This window comes from Gallus gallus, chromosome 2 (genome assembly GCF_016699485.2).
Source record: "Gallus gallus isolate bGalGal1 chromosome 2, bGalGal1.mat.broiler.GRCg7b, whole genome shotgun sequence".
Lineage (NCBI taxonomy): Eukaryota > Metazoa > Chordata > Aves > Galliformes > Phasianidae > Gallus > Gallus gallus.
In genome coordinates this window covers 115,515,987-115,539,916 of record NC_052533.1, presented here as the reverse complement: position 1 = coordinate 115,539,916, position 23,930 = coordinate 115,515,987, and the positions used below count along the sequence as shown (strand labels likewise).

At 40.8% G+C, this 23,930-nt stretch overlaps 1 protein-coding gene across 2 annotated transcripts in view; it reads right to left on the bottom strand.

The window, feature by feature from the left end:
- Positions 1 to 14,182, bottom strand: part of C8orf34 (C8orf34 homolog) — a 170,730-nt gene extending 156,548 nt beyond the window's left edge. For both annotated transcript variants that reach the window (XM_025147990.3, XM_015282758.4), the window contains exon 1: positions 13,662 to 14,182. In XM_025147990.3, the coding sequence (XP_025003758.2) occupies positions 13,662 to 13,730 (69 nt within the window). In that variant the 5' untranslated portion in view covers positions 13,731 to 14,182. The remainder of the gene's footprint in view (positions 1 to 13,661) is intronic.
- Positions 14,183 to 23,930: the final 9,748 nt, after the last annotated feature.

The following is a 23,930-nucleotide window of genomic DNA, read 5'->3' as shown; positions in this document are numbered from 1 at the left end:
GTAGTAAAGGTAATTTTTAAGGGAACGTATCTGAATTGTACCTTTAACTGTAGTTCAGTTCATCTTTTCTCATCAGAGACTTCTACCATCAAGACTGCAACAGCTTAGGCAAGCACAAAAAGTACTTCACTTCTCAAAGCTGAGACCTGGGTAATTTCAGAAGACATACTAAGGTTTGGCTTGCAGAGCTATTTTTAATAACAGTCAAAGCATAATTAATCTCATTTTCTAATTTTATTATTATTATTTAGAAAACAATGCCTGCAAATCCCTCACATATGTTTTTGTTTGTTTGACACAGCAAAGTAACTTCCCAACACTGACAGTGATTGTTCAATTAAAGCTTCCTGGTGATTTGATTGCTGTTAATTTAACATCAGACTAAATCTGTTTATGAGTGAAGGCCTTACTCTTGCATATTAGGGGCTCACTAGCTTCAGAAGAGCTGCCTGTGGGAACACAATGTGCTCACATGGACTGCACTGCAGTCTTGAGACTTCTCATTGCTTTGAATGGCCACGCTAAATAGGAGAAAATGGAAAAGGATTTTTTTTTTTTTCAAATGTGTGACATCTATTAATGAGATTAATAGCATTGTCAGAAACGAAAGCAGTACAAAGATGACCAGGAAGCAGAAGGGCCACTGTGAGCTGTAAAAACTCCTAAACCATATGAAAGCTGCAAGAACCAGAGGAGTTTGCAATCTCTGTGCAGATAAATAAGACAGATAAAGGAAAGGGAAACACAAGCAGAGAATACTACATGTGACCAATGCAGAAAGACTACAAAGGCACGAGCAGGAAGAGAAGCCAAATAACAGACCAACATCTCCATATAACTACTCTATATGTTTACGAAAAGAGTCAGGAAAAGAACTTTTTTTTTCAGTGTTTAAGTAAATGTTTAAGTAAATGTTAAGTGGATCTTCATTTTGGACAACTTCATTTTTCTCATCATTTTTCTATTATCATAGAAAAACATGTAAGTTTTTCACACAGAGGGTGGTGACGCACTGGAACAGGTTGCCCAAGGAGGTGGTGGAGGCCCCATCCCTGGAGGCATTCAAGGCCAGGCTGGATGTGGCTCTGGGCAGCCTGGTCTGGTGGTTGACGACCCTGCACATAGCAGGGGATTGGAACTGGATGAGCATTGTGGTCCTTTTCAACCCAGGCCATTCTATGATTCTATGTAAGAAAATAAATTATCTTGTCTTATTTACCTTTGTTCCTTCTTCACCCTTACTGTCTTCTTGTTTCAGGCATTCTTGTTTCACAGGATAAGAAATCTAGATTAAATCTGATGCTCTATCAACTTAGTTCTCTCCTTGTGCATCTTCTCTTCACTCCATATTGGTAAGTCTCCAGTCTTTGTCTCCAGAGAGCTTCACTATCTTACACTTTTTAGACTACAGGCATTATTATTTACAGGCACTGTAATGAACTACGGCACACTTAGGAAGAGCTCTGAAATATTATGTTTTCCCTGGGGACTCTAAATCAATCAAAAGTATGTGTCTTAAAAAGCCACTGAGCAAACTGCAGCCTGCATTCCCTCCATGGTTCGTCCTGAGCAGAGTTCATCCTCAGAGCAGTTATGGGCAATGCTTCATGATAGCAGGCCAAGGGACTTCTTCATCTGCAAACCATGTCCTTGTCCTCAGCTTATGTTTCTCTAGACATTTCAGCCTTGTCCTGAAGGAAAGCAATTTTAAAAATACTTATCTTTCTAAGTATCCAGGTAACACTGAGTGTATTGAGCATGTCGTGCCCAAATGGCCTGAGTACATGCAGCTACTGCAGGCAGCATCTGAACAGGAATATAGAACCTATAGCGTTTAGGAGGATCTTTGTCCAGCACATGTGGAATCCTCAGGTATGTTCCCAATGCTTCAGAGTGTATGCACGCATATTGCATGCACATACACATTTCAGTCTGAGAAGCTCCAGTAAATACAGTAACAGAATCCAGTAATCTATCCTCTTTCTTTTCTTCTGCTTCAAATAGAACTCTAGCCTTAGTCACACCTCATCCCCAAATTCCATCTCTATAAAGCTATTACATAATTTACCTCACAAAATTTATTTACTCCTAACTGTCCAATCTATAGGTACTTCCATAGGTTCTCTCCTAACATCATCTGCAGGTGAAACTACCCTTTCTTTTCAAACCTATGAACCATTTCCCATATCTCCAGAAGAGGTAGGTTTCACTTACCTGGGCTTCTAGGAAGAATCCCAGCAATATGGAGCAGCTTTTTTATGCTTTAGAGCACTAAAAGAAACTTAAGGAACTTGGAGTTTCTTTCAGAATTCCTTTCTTTGAGATACATGACTGACCAGAGAAATCCTTCCCAATCACCAATTTACCTCTCCACTCATACAAACATCAGCAGAGACGCAACACCTATCAAATTAGACTGCAACACAATCTTGATAAAGGAGGTTTTGACAGAGTAGCCAGTGTTAGTCAAAGTGCTAAGGATACCTTTAGCTCCCTGGCAGATCTATACCCAAGCAGTATTGCCAAGATCAAGTACTAAAAATATAAGTCAGACACTGCAAAGCATGCACATTTCTTTAGCTGAATTATTTCTCTTTGTACTTGCCTCTCAGCAGCGACAAGCACTAAGCACTAAAACTTTTCACAAAGAAAAAATAAGAAACAGCACAGAGTCCAGGTAACTGTAGGGACTAACACTATTGGAAAAAGAAAAGAAAAACAGTGTGAGTTGGCAGTGTAGCATTAATCTTTGTATCCTGCATTTCCCTCCCATTTCTTATCCGTTCTCACTTGCATATCCAGTGTATTCACATGGTTTGTTTGCCCTAATCCATTAGGCCATCTTCCCTCATTATTTACTCACTTCCCTCTGCTGCTCCTTCACAGAACAGACTGGGCTGGGCTCCATGACATCCTCCTCACCTCTGAGGAACTGCACCTTTAAAAGGCAACAGCCACATGAAGCTAACTTAAGATCTTTGTATACAGGGCTGAGTAGTTAGACCTTGTGAAGTGATAATGGAGATCACTACGCCCCTCAACAGATTGGTGTGGCAGAGGAAGGCAGTTGCACTCCTCTCCTTCCTCTCATCTTCTGAACACTTGCATTTTCCCTCCTGAACAAATGGTGTGTACCTCATCAGCTCACATGCTGAGTCACCAAGTTAAACCATGGGAACGTTCCTCACTTGGCAGTCTTCCTTTTCTTCCATTTCCACTGCCCTCACTGGACAACTGTGATATGAATGAGGCAACCAGCAGTGCTGGAAGAAGAACAGCTGGAATGAGCAGACAAGGACGAAGACAAACAGGACCTGCAGTAGCTGGCTTTTAGATCAGCCTCAGAACCTGGGGCTCCAGGTGCTAAGCAACTCCAGTAAAACAAGCTTTAAGGGAAGGGAAGATTTAATTAAGAAGGCTCCAACACAGCTAGAAGTCCTAAACTCTCATGATTTTGGCCCAAGAAAACAGCTCCTCCAGAAACCAACAAAAGAGCCTGATAAGCTTATTGTTCCAGCTACTAGAGAAATCTGATGCATGAATAGAGTGATTTTACCCATTGAAAATTGCAGGGAGCTAGCAAAAAGAGGAAAGAGAAAAATCCTTTATGTAAATAAGTGCACAAGAAGGTAGCAATTTCCATTCTCTACATGGATAGAAATTTTGCAAGAGGTGACTGATACAAAACAGTCTTCAACTTATGGATGAACGAGTTCATGTGTTCTTCATTTTGTACAAGCATTTCCTACAAATGTAACACATTTTCTCACACAGCTATGTGAAGTTAAGCTCAAAACTGAAGTGTTTCACTGGAAAATCTGCATTTAATGCAAAAACAATGCCTTCATTGTATATGAATGGTGAAAGAAAAGTGCCAACAATAACAGAAGAGCAAATCAAGAGAGGCATCCTAACTCCAGTCTAAAAACCTTGACTGAACATTTTAGAGGGAACTAAAAATAGATATTCTGTGATACAGAGTAGCCAGAAGAGAAACTAACACAGCAGGAGATACCATACCTGACATAAAATTTAAGTGTGTCAAAAACATGCTTGTTGCAGGCTTTAAATGGATATTACCCTTCATACTGAGAGTAGATATGGATGTTTGGGTGATCTTGGTAAAAACACAGGTGTCCATTTCAACTGACTGTGTCCTTTTCCTACATCTCAGAATTAATTTTTCATAGAATCATAGAATCCTTAGAGTTAAAAGTGACCTCCGAAAGCCACCTAGTCCAACTCCCCTGCATTGAACAGGGACACCTACAGCTAGAGCAGGTTGCCCAGAGCCCCATCCAGGGGTTCTTGAAGGTCTTCTGAGACAGACCACCAACCACATCTCCAGGCAACCTGTTCCAGTGCCTCACCACCCTCACTGTAAAACACTTCTTCCTTATATCCAGCCTGAATCTCCCCTCTTTATGTTTGAAACTATTTCCCCTTGTCCTATCAACACAGATGCTGCTAAAGAGCCTGTCCCCTTCCTTCTTATACAGCCCTCCTTTAGATACTGAAAGGCCACTATCAGTTCTCCATGCAGCCTTCTGCTCTCCAGGCTGAACAGCCCCAGTTCTCTCAGCCTGTCCTCATAGGAGAGGTGTTCCATCCCTTGGATCATTTCTGTGGCCCTCTTCTGGATGTGCTCAAACAGGTCTGTGTCTCTCCTGTACTGAGGACTCCACATCTGGATGCAGTACTCCAGGTGAGGCCTCACCAGTGCAGAGTAGGGTTAGGCTCCCCTCTAGGGCTAGAGTTTGGTTTAGGCACCATCAGCAGGGTTGGAGTTTAAGTTAGGGTTACTCTCCGCATAGGAATAGTGTTAAGCACCATCAATATAGTTAGGGTTGTTAGGGGTAGGTTTAGACTCTTCTTAGGGCTAGAATTAGAATTTAGGTTAGGTTTGGGCACCATCAATAGGGTAAGCATTTGGGTTAGACTCTGCTTAGGCAATAGAGTTAGGCTAACCTTAGGGTTAGGCTACAAGTTGGGGTGGTTTGAGTTAGGATTAGGCACCATCAATAGAGTTAAGGTTATGTTCTTCTTAGCATCAGGGTTTGAGTTAGTGGCTTGGGTTAGTTTTAGGCTCTCCTCAGGGTTAGGGCTATGGTTAGGGTTATATTTAGAGTTAGGCCCCCCCTTAGGGTTTGAATTAGGCACCATCAGTAGGGTTAGCATTCAGGTTGGAGTTCAGCTCTGCTTAGGGTTAGGCACCATCAACAGATCTTGGGGTTTGGATTACAGGTAGGTTTTGCCTTAGACTCCCCTTAGGGTTAGGCCCTCCTTAGGATTATGATAAGGATTTGATTAGGATTAGGGTTAGCATTAGGCACTTTCAGTAGGGCTAGGGATTATGGATAGGCTCCCCTTGGGTTATTAGACTCCTCCTAGGGTTACAGCTTGGGTTGTTTGGGAAAGAAACATTGTTTTTTGCATAACAGTAAGATGTTATGACTCCAAAGAGATCCAGAGAGGTACCATGGAGCTCTGACGCATGATAAATCCCTGCCTGTAGAACAGAAGACCTGTGTTTTTGAGTAACATTGGAAGATGTATTGATACAAACCAGTTAGGTGGTTAGAATGATAGACAGAGATGAGAGGTTATCCCAGTATACCATAACAGTTAAAAAAAAAATAAAGAATAGGAGGAGAATAGAGAGGAGTTAACCAAGCAGCAAACAGGGGTGGGACATCTGCTGGGGGAATTAGAAGCATTAGATAGGCTGTGAACCCTGGAGTACTCAACCAGTGAGGAAACAGGCAAGGGAACTCGTTCCAGGAAGCAGGAAATATAAACCATTGCATCTCCCCTATCCAACACATCTTTTCTCAAGGTTGCTTGCTACTACAAAAGCATGAAATAAATTATGATTCATAGCAAATTCTGCCTAGGCATAGACTACTGAACATGAGCATTTCTCACAGGGTTATGGTTATACTTAGAATTTGGGTTAGGTTTAGGGCTATGGGATTAGGTTAGGGTCCCCTTATGGTTAGAGTTTGGGTTAGGCACTGTCAGTAGAATAGGGTGAAGGTTAGGTTCTCCTTGGGATTAGGGTTGTTGGGCACCATCAACAGGGTTAGACTCATCTTAGAGTTAGGCACCATCATTACGATTAGGGCTAGGTTCCCCTTTGGGTTAGGCTTTATTACAGTTGGGCATCTTCAGTAGTGTTTGGGCTAGGGTTAGGCCTTAGGTTTAGGGTTTTGTTTTCAGCAAGTGAGCGCTGCTTGTCATAACCTTCAGTGATGTCTGAGACAGTACACAGCCTTCACTGAGAAGCCAACATTTTCCCACAATTCTATTTGAAAATGGTGTTGCTTCCAGATCCTTTTTAATTGTTTCTCATGGTTTTATGTACAGAAGCATCACGTATAGGTAAAGATATTCCCCCTCTCATATTTCACAGCTAGAAAACTAAGAAAGCATGTATCTGTACAATGGGAAGAATAGAGAATACAGAAGATAGCATCTCTTTTTTATTGGAATATTACAGACATTAAGGAGTTCAGGTAGTTTTTATTATAGTTTATCTCTGGACTTGAGATGATATCTATTGCCCCTCTCTAATATACTTAAAGAAAAAAAAAAATCACCAGAGAAATCATAATAACAAGCTATCAGTCTCCACCTTTTTTGTTGATGTTGTTTTTTTTAATTAAAAAAATAAAAAACAACCAACCAACCTCCTCCCTTTTTGTCTCTGCAAAACCTGCGAAACCAAAAGCTTAATGAAAACTGAAGGTGTACAGAGGGGATTTCATGGAATTGCAGGTTACAGGAGATCATGTTGGAACACGGCAAAAAGACAAAACTGCAAAATAGCAAAGAGAGGAGATAATGAGGAATAAAGAAACACATTTGGCCACTGGGGGACTGAACATTCAGTGAAAAGATGTGTATATTAAAAGGAAAGAAAACAGAATAGAAAAAGTGGGAAGAAAAGATGAAGACAGAAAAGAGTATTAATTAGACCTTCAAATTAGAGGCCAGCTGTAGAAGAAAATGCTCTTTAATATTATGTTTCTAACTCAATTCTTTAAGTGTTTCAGTTTATGCAGTAACACTTTTAAAAGAAGGAAGCACTAACAGGTACCATTCTAAGTGCATCTAATTAGTCAGTGTCAAAATCAAGAAGCTAAGAAATCCATTTGCTCCATAACAGTGAAGGGGCAAGATGCATCACACATTCCTACTAAGGAATTCAGTCTAAGATGCAATCATAGAATCATAGAATGGCCTGGGTTGAAAAGGACCTCAAAGATCATCTAGTTTCAACCCCCCTGCCATGGGCAGGGTCACCAACCATACACCAGGCTGTCCAGAGCCACATCCAGCCTGGCCTCGAAGGCCTCCAGGAATGTGCCCATACCTTCCAGAATTGTACTCCTTCCCAGAAGCTCCAAAAACAGAAGGCTGAGACTATGCCAACTCTAGGTCTAGACAGGACCTAGCACAATTGAAAAAACAAATCAGAAACTAAAAAGTAAACATTTGGAGGGGAAAAAAAAGAAAGAAAAAAAACTGAGTTAAAGCCATTGAAGTTTTTTTTTAATTATTATTATTTATATCATATATATATTTATTTATATATTTATATTTACATATATTTTTATATATATATTTGACATTTGCATTTGTCCTTTGCACCAAAAGATTGGGTTAATCAATCAAAAGCAATAAAATATTTGAAAAGCTTACCTCAGGTTTAATTAATACTATGCACTGAATATAATCCCAAACCTGAGATGGACTTTATATGACAATATAAAGCAAAGTAAAAAAGAGCAGCAGTGATAGGCTTATTTTGATTCAGATTGATTCATTACCAGAAATTGTCAGACAAAAAGTCAAACCAGCCACCGTTCCATTGCATGTCCTAGAGCAAAGACACCATTTTATGTTAAACAGGAACATCCACTAGTTCCAGAGCTTGGCTCCGAGTTGTCATGCTCTTCTGGCCCTTAATGGTAACCTACTCAATTGACAACTATTCCTCAGTCTCACAGCTATTTATTCTTATGGTAATATAGTTATGCCTTCTGCTCCATCTCAAGAAACAATGTAATTGTCATTTTAAGACTCTGAAAACATTAAACATTAATATAACAAAGTGAAGCTATTATATCTCTCTCAGTTTATAATGTCATATTTCAGATAGGGTACTTCACATTTCTTTAGTACCATTAGAGGAATAATTTAACTTTAATTCTTATTTCTTTATGTTTCTTGTGTCAGAAAGAACTTACTAGAAGCCTTTAAGAAAACTCAGATTTCCCTTTTGGTAATGTTTTCACCACAGTGAAAACAAGCTTTATGTGACTATTGTGTATGCTTGTGACAACACAAACGTATAGCCATATCTGTAACCTCTTTCACCACCTCACCCCAGTATTTTTTAAAACCTTTGACTAATTTCAGGCAAATTCCCAAAGGAGTAAATAGAACAAAAACCCAAACTCATTCAAATGGTATGAAATCAGTTGGTCAGGTAGCAGGACCAAAACATGCAAGTTCTTCTAATTGAGGGAAAAACTCTTTTCTTAAATCCCATTCCAAGCAGAGAAGAATTATGAATCCCTCATGTAAGGGCAGATTTCTGACAGCTCTTGCACCTCAGTGGTCACAAAATCCAAGCAAAAATCTTAAAGCCATAATCCACTGAATTGTTCATTAATAGGAAGGAATCTGCCTATCGTGTTCACTGGGGGCTTTTCCACTTGTTTTCCCTTAAAGACCACCTTACCAAGACATCTATTTGTATGTATTGTGAATAGTCTGAAAAGCAAAGGACATCTCCACGTGATGTCCACTTGACTTTCATTTCTCCATCTTTTTCTTCAGTGCACACAAAGGCTACCACAAAGTCCTACTGTAGCAAGGGACAAAAAAACAAAATAAGTTTAAAATATCTATGATCCCTTACCCCAACTGCGTGTAGCACTGTGGCATTTTCAGATCACTGCTGGCTTCCCTTGAAAAACTGCTAAATTGGCTCCTCTGAAACAATGACAACCAGATAACCAACCAGAACTTCAAATTACACTCATGATGTTGAGATACTGAAAAACCTGGGTCTTTCAAAGGCTCCATCTAGCTGCCTGAAACTAAATGCTTCCCTGCATAAACTCATTTCATCCAGAACACAGACTGTTCTGCGTTAGGGAAAAAATCTAACCAATTATACAGAATATCAAAATAAAATAAAAGATAATTTGAGCAAGCCCAAAAGACACTGCACATTAAAAATAACTTGGTACTGTGAGGAATCTTAAACTGCCTGTCTACATTTGTGTATTTAAGAACTGAGGGCAAACACTGCTGCAGAATATGGTCCAAACTCCAAAATTCATTCCCAGCTTTGACTAATCCAGTCACAAGACACACTATAAATACTACTATTCACCAAACAGGTGCATTAGGATTCAATTCTTTATATTTTTTAAAACAAAAATTGAAGTTGTAAGCCCACAGTACCTGAAGGAAAATTCTTAGGTAAGTTTATTTTGAGAAGAGTTATTTTGGTTTTCTATAACTCAAAGAAATTACAGTCTCTTGGCTTGCATAACAACCGTGTACCTGCTTGATTCTTTTTTTGCTGCGGTTCTATAAATAAGAAAATTCCAAAACACTGAATCTCTCTCTCTCTCTCAAAGATATATTGCAATCTGTTCTTAAGACTGCTGATCCAGTTTTCAAATTCATAGAAACTAACCATCAGTACAACTGGATGCTGAAGAGATGCACTTGCATAGAAGTCTAAAGACACAAATACTCACAGGCATCGGAATTATTCATTGAGATTATTAGCACAAGAAAAAAAAAATGTTGGATCGGATGCTTGAAATGCAAAGTGGGTCAATACTTCACTCAGATAGAAATGAGTGGGTGCTGATTCTGAATACTCTGTCCCAGCCAATTTTAGGCACATACCTCCTGTTCACATTTTAGAAAGATGGAAAAAAACAACAGCAAGGCTTCGACACAGTAATAATTCAGACTTAGAGTTCTTTTTACATTACAAGAGTTAAATGCAAAAAAGAAAAACAACCTCAAAAAAAAACTGAGGTAGTGCTATGCTAAGTGTTGCCACAAAAATCCCAGAAGAGGCGTTTCTAAAGGGCATTCCTCAAATCTAAGCTAGGTGTCTGATCACAGTATTCTCAGCTGCTCTTACAGAAAGATGTCTAAACTTCCTAAGTTAAAAAAAAAAAGAGACTAAAAAGACAAAAAAAAAACAAACAACATCCAAGATCAAATCCAAAACACACACATGCACACACACAAGAACCACCACAGGAGAAGCCAGCTCATGACACTCAAAAGAATGCAGGGAGTCAGCTTAAGACCTTACTGTCAGTACTAACGGCACACACATGCTGTAGGTCATTTAGAACCTCACCTATAGGTTCACAGGGAATTTTACGTGGAAAATCCTACAGCACTTGTGACAAGAAATGGCAGCTAAGTAACAATTTTGAATTATAGGATCTATGTCCGATGACGAGATGGGGCTGAACTATCCAAGATGTTTTGACACAGTCTCAGATGCACACACTAATTCCTACCCACCTTCCTTCCTACCTTTAAGCCATAAATAAGAATTTAACTAGTAAAAATGCTTGGAGTCAAAAGTCAACGTGTGTTACCATTCATAGCCGAGAGGATCGAACTTGTACTATTTGGTATCAGGTAGTGGTAGTCAGCAGGAGACTGATGCCTGCTGAGTCAGCCCAAGCTCGTTAACTCCTTCTCCAGAATCACACAGTTGCAGTGCAGCTGAGGTTGGCAGGGACCTCTGGGTCCACCAAGCAGAGACACCAAGAACTGGGGGCCCAGAACCCCCATCCAGGTGGCTTTTAAAGGAGGAGACTCCACAGCCTCTCTGGGCAGCCTGTGCCAGTGCTCCATCTCCTGTCAGGTTAGTCCTACATTTCTAAAGAGGCCCTATTCTTCTCTTGCATCACACGTCGGTACTTGCTCTTCGACATTTCTCTTTCACACCGATCAGAAAGGCAGTTTAAGTGTCACATCATACAACAATTCAGTGAAGAAATAAAACTGCACTCATCCACAAAATACAGCATTGGTGAAACAAAAAAGATGAAGTCCAAAAGAACAAACGTCCTTAGGCAGATACCACTGGTTAATGCCGTACAAAAGGCCACAACAATGGTAGCAAAAGGCCACTACTACAGGCCAAGGAGAGAAGATACACTATCAGAAGAGCTGCAAACTGCTGGAGAAGAACAACTGACTAGTAAATAATGGCATCTACCACTACTGACTATAATGCAGGGGAATTATACTTCATTACCAGAACACCACCCAGTCCTTCAGCCACCAGCTAACTGTGCCTGCATAACCATCTAAGATGTACAATGTTAAGTTCTCCTGATCCCAGAGCATTCACTTTTGCAAGTATGCAATATGATCTGTTAATCATATCACCATCCCTGCCTTCACTTCAAAAAGCCTCCACGTTTTTTCTTCACGTTTTTCTTTCCTGTGATTGCCCTCAATTAGCTAGTGCTGTTTTATGCGTCCCCTGAAATGTTGGCTTGAAGCACGTATTGAGCAATTACAGTCACTACCTACTCAGCAAATAATACGGCAAAAAACTGAATCCAAGTCTACTCTGATCCAACTTGGTATATGGAAATAAATACTCTGCAAAAAAAGATGGCTGTCATTTATAACAACTGGTGATTAATTAGCATCAAAGCCAAAAGCGGTGGAAGAAAATGCTGGCTGTTTCTGAATGAAAGATGAAACACAGGTCTCACTCAATGTACCAGAACTTCTACGGATATTAAAAACTGATGTGTTAGGGAATATAACTGACAGTAAGCAGTGCAATGCATGTATAATAGAAATACTAAAACAGAGCATAAGCCTCAATCCATGCATCGGTTTTGATCAATCCCCATCAACTTCAGAAACCGTATTTCCCTTACTAAGAGCTACAAGATCAAGCACATCTTTAAAAAAAAAAAGAAAGAAAGAAAGAAAAAAGCTGAGGATACAAAGTACATCAAAGTGATAAATACATGTAGCTGCTAATTGACATCAGGAAGCAGAAGAGACAAGAATTATGATCCTTTTCCTCCTAGTGTTACAGACTAAAATAACTTTCGACAGCTGCATGAATGCTTCAGCCTTATTTCTTAAATCCACTCCCTACTACTGAGATCTAAGTGGATTCTGCACCTAAAAAATAAATCTCTTCCTGGTATTGAGGAGCACAGTAACAACCCGTGGACAGCTTGCAAGGTTTAATGGACATAAAGAGCCTTCTACAGACTCTTGCCACAATGAGAACCTTATAGCATAGTGACTAGTGAAATACCGAGCAATATATGAAATGCTGTAAAAAGCACAACTTTATTTTTTTCTCTGCCTTTGGTAACTAAAGCATCCTACTGTTATAACAATAGAAATGAGCAACTTACACTACTGAGAAACTAGGTTACAGCACAGAAGAGCAATGTCAAGTAACTAGCTTGAATTTTAATGTGTAAAACAATGTTAACTGATGAAAATTTAGAAGAAAATTATAGCTGTCAAGGGCCCAACTTCCCAGCAGCCCCAGGGCACTCAACTACCATCAAAATATGCACAAGTCTGTTACCTACATAGCAAGTGCCTCAGTTGGAATAGCCCTTTATTCAGAAATTGCACAAGCACAAAGGGTTCCGTTTCTATGAATTCTCCAACTAGAAAACTCACAAACAGTTCTGTGGTATCCACTTACGCTTTGATCAGACAGGAATTTATTTAGTGCACACAGCTAACACTTTTGAGAGCAAACCAACACAACCTGTCCCAGCAGCCCCAGTCCTTGCAAAATCTAAAAGCTAGCCAGGAGATAGCAGTTCTTGAACTAAAATAGACCCTCTCTCATGCAGGGTGACCCAAGCATGGACTGGAGGCAGGCTGTCCTCCCCACTATTTTCTCTGTACTGATAAACCATCATAGAAGAGATTTCATGTGTAGTAGGTTTGACTGAGCGCAAGCCAAATACCAAAGAAAGGAGACTTGCATCTTGGGATAATACTGGCAGAGTGTAACATATGTGCATTTAGATGTAAAAGCTGCATGAGAAACAAGATGATAAATGGTAATGGTCGTGATTGCTCTGGTACCCTTTTAAATCCTAAGCACCCACAGCTCATGCACAGAAATAGTACAACACGCACATCTGCACATCTACAGATCCAAGCGAGTGCATCTTTTTAACGCTAAGGAGAACCTACAGCAAAAATAACGTTCCCGACTGTGGGACTGCGAACGAAAACGTCAGGAACACCATCGCCACAGACTTTTGGCAGGACAGATGCACTCCCGAGCGCGGAAGGCGGGTTTCCTGGGGAGGAGACGACCAGGTTTCCCTTCTCGCCAGGTCTCCCTCCCTCCCTCGAGGGGGGTCAGCACCGCGGCTATCGGGTCACCCACCCCCACAGCTCCGGGCTGTCTCCGTACGGACACGAAGGCGAGGGGCTGCGCTGGGCCCGGGATGCGGAGAAGGCACACGTGCGCTGAGGGCAGCGGGTGCCCGGCGCCCCGCTCCCTCCCGGCCGGACACACGACTCGCGCCGGCTCTCAGCGGCCACGGCCCCCAGGGGAGCCGCCCCCGTCGCGGAGGAGCGCGCCTTACCTCGAAGAGAGGACCGATCTTATTCTTCTCCAGGTAGGCTTGGATCCTGGTTTGCTGGTGAGACGCCATGAAGCGCTCCGGAGGTGGGAGCTGGAGCTCCTCTTCCCCGGCGGCGGCTGCTCCCGGCTGCTCCCCCGCCGCCGAAGGGCTGCCACAGAGGGAGCGGGGGACGGCGCTGCGAAGGGGCGGCAGCCGCCCGAAGTGCCCGGGACGGAGCGAACTCGGGGAGCGGGGGCGGGCAGCCGGCTGCCGGGCGGCGGCAGGCTCCGTCCCCTCAGGGAGAGGCGGGCAGGCGCTGCCTGGAGCACAGCATTGTGCAGAAGGGAAAGAGCTGCAAAGGCGGCCCCGAGTCTGCTCTGCTCCGCGCTGTGTGTGTGTGTCTGTGCGTGTACGCGCCTGACAGCGCCTTGGTTACGGGAGCAGCCGCGGCTCCGAGCTACCGCCCTCGCCACAGCGCCGCGCCCCGAGCTGCCGGCCGGGGGCTCCTGCCAGCGCGGCCGCTGGCGCCCGGGCTCCGCGCTGAAAAGGCGGGAGCGGGGGAAGGGGAGGAGAGCGGGCGGGAGGCGGGGGCGGCTCTGTTCGCTCGCGCTCCGCCAGTCAGTTCTGTTGGTCAGCCCCGAGGCGAAAAGTTGGCGGTTCGGTGGCGAGCCCCTGCGGCTACCCGGCTGCCCGGTAGCCCTGAGGGGAAGTTCCACGGGCGGAGTGTCCAGCGGTGCCTGAGGAGCCGCTCACGGAGCTGGTAGAGAGGGTGTGGGGACGAGAGCCAGCACTTCTTTTCTCTAATATCCTAAAATCTTAAAGCACTACCTTTCTCTGGGAACTAGGAATGCAATACTGATGGTATTCCCAATTAGCTGTACGGACGGTCTTAATAAAACTGTTGAAGTGCCCAAGCAGACAGATGCTCCGTGGTTGCAAGTTGTGTCAGTTCCCTCTGGTAGCCAAAGGGCTCTGATCCAAAACCGGGCAGAATAAATGGGAAACGTCCAGCTAGCTTCAGGGTGCAGCGAGTCAATGGCTACACCAGTACGTATTCCTTCTGCACCTCAAGTAATTCAAGAACAAACAAAAATATGCTTCTCGGGATTTGACACTTAAGTTCTTCCTGCAATAACTGATTCTGCTGTACCAGCATTCACCTGTTAAAAAAAAAAAAAAAAAAAAAAAAAAACAGAAAAGGTGTATCTTATATTTTCACGATATTTCTTTTAAAAGCTTGAAACAGCTGTGAGGAGAGCTCACGTCTCAGCACATCTGCTGAATCAGATCATGCTGTGCTCTGTGAATGCTCAAGTGCAGCCTCCCCAGATTGAGAGCTGCGAAAGAAGGATGACTTCAGTGTGGAGTCAAAGGAACATGAGTTCTGCTCTCACAGTCACTGACTGTTGTTTGACTTCAAAGCCCTCCTAACTGACCTAAAACTTCCGCCTCTACCTCAGTGGAGGTCAGGTGTGAGTCTGTGTGATAAAGATAGCTTGCTAGCTTGTAAAATCCTTTAACAGTTTATCTGGAACATGCTCAGTTTCACTATTCATCCCAGTCCCAGTGAGGCAGTTCTTGTTTTCTTTAGTGGCCGCTAAATATACTTTATTATTATTATTATTTTATTTTAAATTTGGGTTTTTAGTCTGCTGCTAGCACATCTTCTACAATTCATATCAGCTCAAAGTTTTGGCATATCATCTCCAGAAAGGGCAGCTACTTCACCTGGTGCCACTGAAATAACATCATGCTAAGCTAGTTTAATCAGCCTAATGAGTATTATAGTCATAAGGGTTATTACCAGTAATGCAGGTTCTCTATAGTGCCTCTCATTATTCCTGTCAAATGAAAATGTTTTTAAGGTTTCACAAGTTTCTGATAGATAACTCTACCACTTTGCAAAACAATGCCTCTTTCCAATGATCTAAAAAGGAGAACAAGGAGGATGTATGCTTCCTTAGCCCTACACAGCGTGACTTTTCAAAGCAGCAGTACTTCAGACCTTCTGCGACCTGACCACACTAGCAATTCTGAACTATCACTGTTCTACAGAGACCAGCAAAAGACAGAAATAAAGAAACAAGACTATCAACAGTACAAATAGGAACGAGGATTTATCAAAGGAGATTTTAAAGAGAGTAGAACTCTCCGCCATTGCATGTTGTGCAATAGGATAGATCCCAGGATCTCAGTGTTAAAACTTCAGTTGTTTTTGGTTGGTTGGTTGGTTTTTGGTTTTGTTTTGTTTTCATAAAACCACAGAATGGCTGAGGTTGGAAGGAATCTGTGGAGGTCACCTGGTCCCTTCCTCTTGCTGAAGCAGGGCCATCCAGAGCCAGTTGCTCAGGACTATGTTCAGGTAGCTTTTGAGCATCTCCAAGGACGGTGCATCTTTCTGATATCCATTTTGCTCTCTGTTTCCCCAGACATGTTCCCCCAGACTTTGCAGGTGGTTTGTGAGACACTAGCAATCCTGCTGGGAAATCTTCAAAAGACAAATAAAGAACTCGTTTTCCAATCAGACACACTTCTTAATTCCACAGTTCCTGTAACATTTACCTGATAGGTTATTCTTTGATACGGATTAGGCACTTGAGGGAGACATGAGTACAGACAGCTCTTTACCAAGCGCTCTGTGTTCCTGTTTTCTGGTTCAAGGTCTCCAGCAGCTCTCTAACAGAAAGCTCTGAGTGCTGAAGGATGAGAGTGCAGATGTATCCTGCAAAGAGCACAGACTCAGTGGCATAATGGAGTAGGAAAAGAAACCTCACTGTTGGCATTTTTTACTCTCATGTCTTTACAGCCCAGTTGTGGCATCTAGTCACTGTACTATATTGTCCTATGATCCCTGTTTCATTTCTTAGATATTATTTGCTAAAGCCAAACAACATTTACTCATAGAAACATATGTGGTATAAAGAGCAGTATGCAGTATGCAGCATGCACATCTATGTAACACTCTGGACTGAACTGTAGGAACAGTAATGATTGCAAGAATTGCACACAGACATCAAAAAACTTAAGGTGTCCCAATTTCAAATTATACGCACCACAGAAGTGAAAAGCATAAGGTACAAAAAACCATGGAGAAAGACCAAAAAAAAAAAAAAAAAAAAAAAAAAAAGCTAATTTTAAGATTCTTATGATGACTCTATCCAGTTTTTATTCTTTGTCTTTACCCATCATATCTGAGATTTGTACATATTAAACATCATATGTTGTTTGTTCTCTCATCCTGTCTTCACCAATGGAAAAGGAGTCTACATGATGTGTTTTGATTGGTTGCTTTTTGTTTGATTTATTTAGCTCAAGTAGGGTCCCATTGAGTAATTCCATAATATTCTACATAATTTCAGTCATGTCATCCATTTTTCATGGACAAGATTGCTGCAGTTCAGACACTGAGCAATAAATTTTCAGATTATGGGCACTCATGGTACTCACTGGAGTTAAAATACCCAGGCATTACATGCAATAAAGGCACTCTTCGGGAGAATCAGAACTGCCGCTGCCTAGCAGAAAAGGAAACTGATGAGTTGGCTGTCTGTCGCTCTGTGGTCACACATACCCAATGCCAAGTCAGCCATTTTCTCTCTGCTGGCTAAAATTTAATCCATGTGCTCTGTAGGAAGTTTATTTTTATTTTTTTGAGACAGCATCTGAAGTGCAAGTTAGATTAATACCTAAGATAAATTTATAGTAGCAATATGTGAATTTATTATAAACCCTTATACAGCATTGTAGTTCCCAGTAAGTGTTTCTATGCTTCAGCAATCAAAAACTGTTGCTTGAAATTTCTTAACATTCTTTCAAAGAAACAAATGGGAAAGAAACAACAACATAGCAGGCAGCTGGTGGTACTTTCTTTTAAAAAGTTTTCAATTTGTCAATGTTTCCTTTGAATGTAATAACTCTGTAACAAAGAGTTCTTCCGTTGCTGTGGTGTGTTTCTATTGAATTTGGTATTCTATACAAAGTTATTATCTACTTCACTAAGAGAGCCATTAGTCAACAGATGACTAAATATAGTTCTCATTGTATGTTTGTACTTTAAAAATGCAACTGAAATTACCTTCAGGAAAATAAAAATCCCTCAGTTCCTGCACCTTATGCACAAGGCAGTATTTTTTATGGCTGAAGCACAGCCTTGGAACTTTACAAACCCCTGTTGTAAAATTGTCTAAAACAGCACACACGCACACTGGCTGAATATTGCAGTGCTTCAAGCTGTTTAAAATAATGGAGGTCTAGCAGTTCCTGACCTAGAAAGCCTCCATCTAGCTTTTTATTTAGTTATTCTCCTAAAAATGGATCTGCTTGGATAGTATGTTGTCAAAAGAAATTGAAGCATCTTAGTTTGTTGTACTGAAATATCCAATTTGCCTTTTATCCCACATCAAGTTAGCAGACAGAACTGGGAATAACGTCACTGGAAGGGTCATGCTAATGATTTCGTAGACTTAATCTTGTTTGGTGCATTTTTTTAAAACCTATTCAGTAGAGGATAATATCCCTACTAGCATCAACTTGAATTTATACAACCCTGAATATCCATCCTATGTTTTTGTGTTCACACCAAGATGAGAGCCATGCAACTTTAAAATCCATGCTGGATTCACTGTAAGAAACGATCATCACTCTCCTTGAACGTTCAACCTGCCTAAGTTTTGGATATTTTAGCCATTATAAGTTGTGATCTTGGCCACAAAAACTCAACCTCTGTGATAAAACATTCCTATTCCCTGCGGGTAGGTCTGGAACTCTTAGGAACATAAAAGCTTGCATTATCCACAGGCTCTCAATGGGGACAAGAACAAATCACTAAAATCCTGGATTAATAAGCCCACGCTGTGCTTTGGGATGAGTGACTATCTCTCCAACTTGTCTTATTCTCAGATATATTGTGTAATTTGTTTTCATTCTTCATGTTCACCTTCCTGTTTTCAGTAGCTTTTTTTAGGAATGCCCTTCTCTCATCCTATTTAGAGACAAATGCATTTAAAGGTCAAAAAGATAGTTAGTTACCTTATTACTAATCCAACCATTAGCAGAAATCATTGCCCTGTGAAGAGTTTATTGCCACTTTTCCCCATTTTTAGCTTTTTTATAGTTGTTTCCTTCTGGTTGGCTACACATAACCATAACACATAAGTAAAAGGAATAGTAGCACTACTACAAGCATGCTGGTCATAAGGCAGAACTGAAGTGTATATGTCAATCACAGAATAGCTTGGGTTAGAAGGAACCTTACAGATCATCTTGTTCCAACCTCTCCTGGCATGGGCAGGGATTCCGAAATGTTAACTGTACTCCAAGGATAGATCTGCTCTAAGATTTCACAGTTTAAGTACAAGAGACTATGGGCAGGCATTGTAAGGAAGCCAACTTAGCTGACAAGGCTGCTAAGCAAGGCTCTCAGTACTAGCATAAAGGCAGATAGACCAGATCGTATTCAGCAACACTAACACTCAGTGTTAAATAAAAGATTTATAACACCAGCTGCCAGTTACCTTCTTCTTCCTTCCAGAGGGATACAAATATTAATTTAATTACTGTTACTGTGGGAGCATGGATGACAGCAGGGACTGAACCGAGACCTTATGTCAAACCATGCTGTCTGGTCTAATTCTTCCGACCGGTGCTTAGCACCTCTAACATTGTGCAGACCAGCCACTAGGGGGGAATAAAGAGTCACACTGCTGTGGGTTGCGCTGGGCGCTGCTGTGCAGGACGCAGCTCAGAGGCGTCCACGAACCAGGGCAGTGCCTGTGTCACCTGGCCAGTAGTTCGTGTTGCAGTCAGATTGCATCTGTGCATATTGTATTCAGATAGTAAGGCTTACTTAAAAGTCTATAAACCTGGAATATATGTGTGTACTCACTTGGTAATTATTATCAGTGCTTGTACTGCTAATTACTTGCAGTGGTAAAGTCACGTAAGCTCCTCCAAAACAAGAGCATTTTACCATGTTTGTTTTTTGTTGTTGTTGTTGTTGTTTGTTTGTTTTGTTTGTTTGTTTGTTTTAACTCAAAGCATGTAAGTCAGGTTGTTAGATGCTTCCAGATAATCATATTTGAAGTGCTTTGCCAGATGATAGCCTTTTCAATATCAGATGAGGGGGGGGCAGCAGCAGAGATTGGTCACAAGCACCTCTCTAGCTATTATAGCTAGCATAGTATAGTCTAGTATAGCTGCTAAGCTGTAGCTTCCTGTAAGAGATGCAGTCCCCAGCAATTGCTGAATGCAGGTAAGGCTACTAATGCTGTTGCAGAGACAGCCAGCACAGAAACCAGTGTAGACTGAGGAAGATTATGACAGCTAGGCTTTGATGCTTTTGTGTATACAACTTTGACTCCTCTGCTCTTAACAGCACACATTTGCGCTAATCAAGGATTCTCATCATTCCTTAGGAATCTCCAAAGCGCACAGGAGATTGTTTTTCATATTACTTTTTGTTACCATAACGTCGCTAAGAATGAATGCGATTCTGCTAAGAGCAACGCCAGCTTCCAGCATTTAAAAAAGGAAAAATTAAAAAGGCTGAGCCAGAAGTCATAATGAGAGACCTTAAACTGCACTATAAACATACAGATTTCACTATTTCAAAGGCTCTGGGCCACCCCACCTCCTGTTTCCCTCTCTGTGACACAAAGCTGTGATCTGTAGGAACTCATCTGCTTTTTTTTTTCTTTTTTTTTTTAAGTGGAAGCAAAGATTCTGTTTTTTATTTAGTTTATTGTAGGAACTCGAGGCAGAAGAAAAGCTGCTAAACATAAAAGGAGTAATGATAAAAAAATATATATGAGTTGGCAACACTGCTGTATCTCCTTTTCCAGGCTTAATGTAGCTGGATTTGAAGATAATACTCAGGGACGACAGCTTAAAACTTGAAAATTTACTAACCTGGAGATGTCTATCTTCATGTAAAAATACAGGCAGAGATATGACTTGCTTTATAGTGAGAGGGAGGCTAGCAATGATCCCATCTTAATTTCCTGTAGTAGGAAGCTTAGCAACCATTCTGTAATAATATCTCATCCTTAGGTGATTACTGCTAATGCTTGGAGGGATGTGAAATTAGAGGAAGTCCTTGAAATATTAATGCCAATGCCCATTATAGTCCTTGAAGAGGAGGACGAGGACCTTGGACTGAATGTGCCACTGAATGCTTGCCCTTGGCAGCACTGCAGCTATCACACACATCTGATTCTTTCTAAAGGGGGAAAATTCTTGGCTGACGATCCATCCCCTTGGGTGTGTTTCTCATGTAAACTGCTGGACACAACGTGACACCATCATGGCTGGTTTGCTGAATTGGAAAGAGAGATTGGTATTTCTGCTATGAAAGTAAGTGGAGTTTAACATATCTGCAACTATCTAATTTTAAAAAGTTTCAGCAGATTTTCCTAAAGCAGCATCTGCACGGGTGTTCATAAGCTGCTGTCTTAATAATGAGTTGTATTTTCCACCTAATACACCAAATCTTAGCCATACAGCTGGTTCCCACTAGCTGTTGCAAACTTTGGCCATTTAAAATAATATGCATTACAATAAGAACACTCATCAGACAATTAGCGAAAAGGTAATTGAATTTGTCTCCTATCCCAAAATAGAGGGAAAAGCTTGGCTTGTGATTAGTAACATGACATCCCCTAATAACATTTTAAAATGTATTTTTATTCTAGGATTAATTTTCAAGTACTCGATAAAGCAATTTACATTTCATAAGCTTCATTGTCCTAAACAATTTTGAAATAAAGGATTATCTTCAGTAGCAAAATTGAAAGACTTATTTGGAGACTAGGTTAACTGTGTGCCTGAGCACTTTAGGAGAAGTAGTTGATGGCTATTTTGCTGGAAACCTTTTTTTTTCATGCAAATGGAGGAATGTGTTAACTATCTCACAGAAGTATTGTAAGTCAGTCTTGCTCTTATCAAGAGACATAAATTCTAAACTAAGTTTAAAAATACAATCCCCTCAAAAGAGCAAAGCATGCAAATATAGGCTACATATTGTGGAGATACTAATTTAATGCTTAAGAGGAACACTTCAGTTAAAATTAATTGTATTTTTAAGTGTCTTAGCAGTCAAGATATTACTATTTTTCTAATTGTTTTCCAACCTGCTTTATATCTTAATAGTGTGTTTGCATGAATTGGACTGCAGTTGTTCTGTTCTGCTTGGATTTGTCAACTGAGTCGTGAATGGTTTGTCCTGTGGGAAATACCTGTGCCCAGGTATAAAAGCTATAGTATATTTTTGATAATGCAGTGCAGAAAATCAGCATAGTGGCTTTCTTTGCAACCACAACTCTTTTCTAATTGGTAGGTAAGCATTAATGCATGGCTTAAAAACTGTAATTTATGGACTTTACTACATTATCAAAGATAAGCGTAAGATTTTTTTTACATTTGTTTGTATTTTAAGGCTTGTTTGGCTAGTGCTGTAGGGGAGAGATTTTTAAAACAGAAATGGGGATACTACCAACTCTGCATTTACAAGAGGACTTACTTATTCATGGCATCTAATGATGGCAGAGAAACAAAAAAAAATAAATAAATAAAAAATAAAAAAGAGAAAACCACAAGGAAATAAATGGTTAGAATACTATTAAGGGAGGAAACTATGCAAGTATCTACGTAACTAATAAGAGCTTTGGGATTGAGCAAAATTCTAGAATTGTGCAGTCTACAACAGCTTAGTTCTCTGGAGGATCTGGAAAGGATCGTAGACCAGGTATGAGGATTCATTAGATAATGATGACTATCAAGCTCACTGTTCTATTCTAAGCTGACAGTTCTGTCAAAATGTGAAAGTAAAGAAGACATTTGCCTATTGTGCCTAAGAAGAGACAAGAGGATTCCAAGAGTTTTGGAATCATACCTATAAGACTGAACCCATGCCCTTAAATTTAGTGGGAGCAGTATCAAGTCCGTGTACCTTTACAAACATAAATGATAAACCAAAGAGAAAGCTTGAAGCTTCAAAAGGAATTTTGAACAGTTGTATTTCAGAAGACATCTATAATTGCCAGATTAGTTGATGTAGCCTTCTTCATAAGTAGCAACATGCTGCACTTGTGGAAAGGTACACAAATGAACAGTGTTTAAAATGGAGCAAATACAAGAAAGATTGCAGCATTGTCTGTGTCTCCCACAGACTGTGAGCATTATGCAGGTTGTTATTATTGAGCTTTAGATAAATTACTCTGGAATTTAAAACATTCTGAAAGGTTTGGAGAACTGGTTCGGATTATTGGAAATTGAGTTGATAGTGAATATTCTCACAAATAATTAATTCACAAGCTCTCTCAGGAATGCAATAGCTTTTTTCCCCAAGGACTTTTCCCACTTCCTTTACTCCTATTCACTTCCTATTTATCATTTACTATTGCTATGAAAAGGTATTCAAAAATAGGTATGTTATCTATCAAAGTAGGTATGATCTATTTCTTGACTGTTTATTAGTAAGAATGCTCTGCAAATTCAGTACAAGGACGGTGGAAAGAGAACAAAGATATCGGGTTTTGTTCTCTCTATGCACATCACATAGGATGGGCATATCCAACCCACTGCCCATACACTGCACGTGGCCTGGCACAGCTTGCAGTGCAGCCACCACCTGCACCCTGCCATCGTGGTGGTGGCTCATCCCAGTCCCTCAGCACCAATCAGCCCTGTGAACCCCATCTGGGCTGAAACTAGGGCATGGGGAGGGCACAGTGCAGTGCCATCTCAAGTGTTGGCAAATAAGTTTATGCACTTTGATACACTGGCTAAACACAATCCTGTGAACAGCAAAAAATACTCAGCTGTGCTTTCCATTTTGATATAGGAATTCAGGAGTAGGTTTCAAGACTGCAGAACAAATCATCAATTTTTTTGTTTATTTGTGACTCCATTTTCAGTCAACATAAATACATTACCAACAAATTTTTGAATTGAATGTATAGAGTTGCATTCAAAAAGCTGATCGTATCACTCTACTGGACTTTTATAAGCCTTCTCCTACTGGAGCGATAAATACTCCTCACTTCACAACCATCCCTTATTTGTGTCATTGCTTTTTGGCAGTATGTGAATTTGTGAACAACTATTGTCAAGGATGCAATACAGGAAGAGTAAAATTTCATGAAAAATTTCTAACACCTTGCAAACTCACTAAGAATCACAGCCACTGCCACTGAGCCTGACTGAGGCATTAGTTCCACAAAAACAGAGTCAAATATCCCACAACTTTTATGGTTTTGTCCCTTTCTTTTTTATATATATTAATTTAAAAAATTA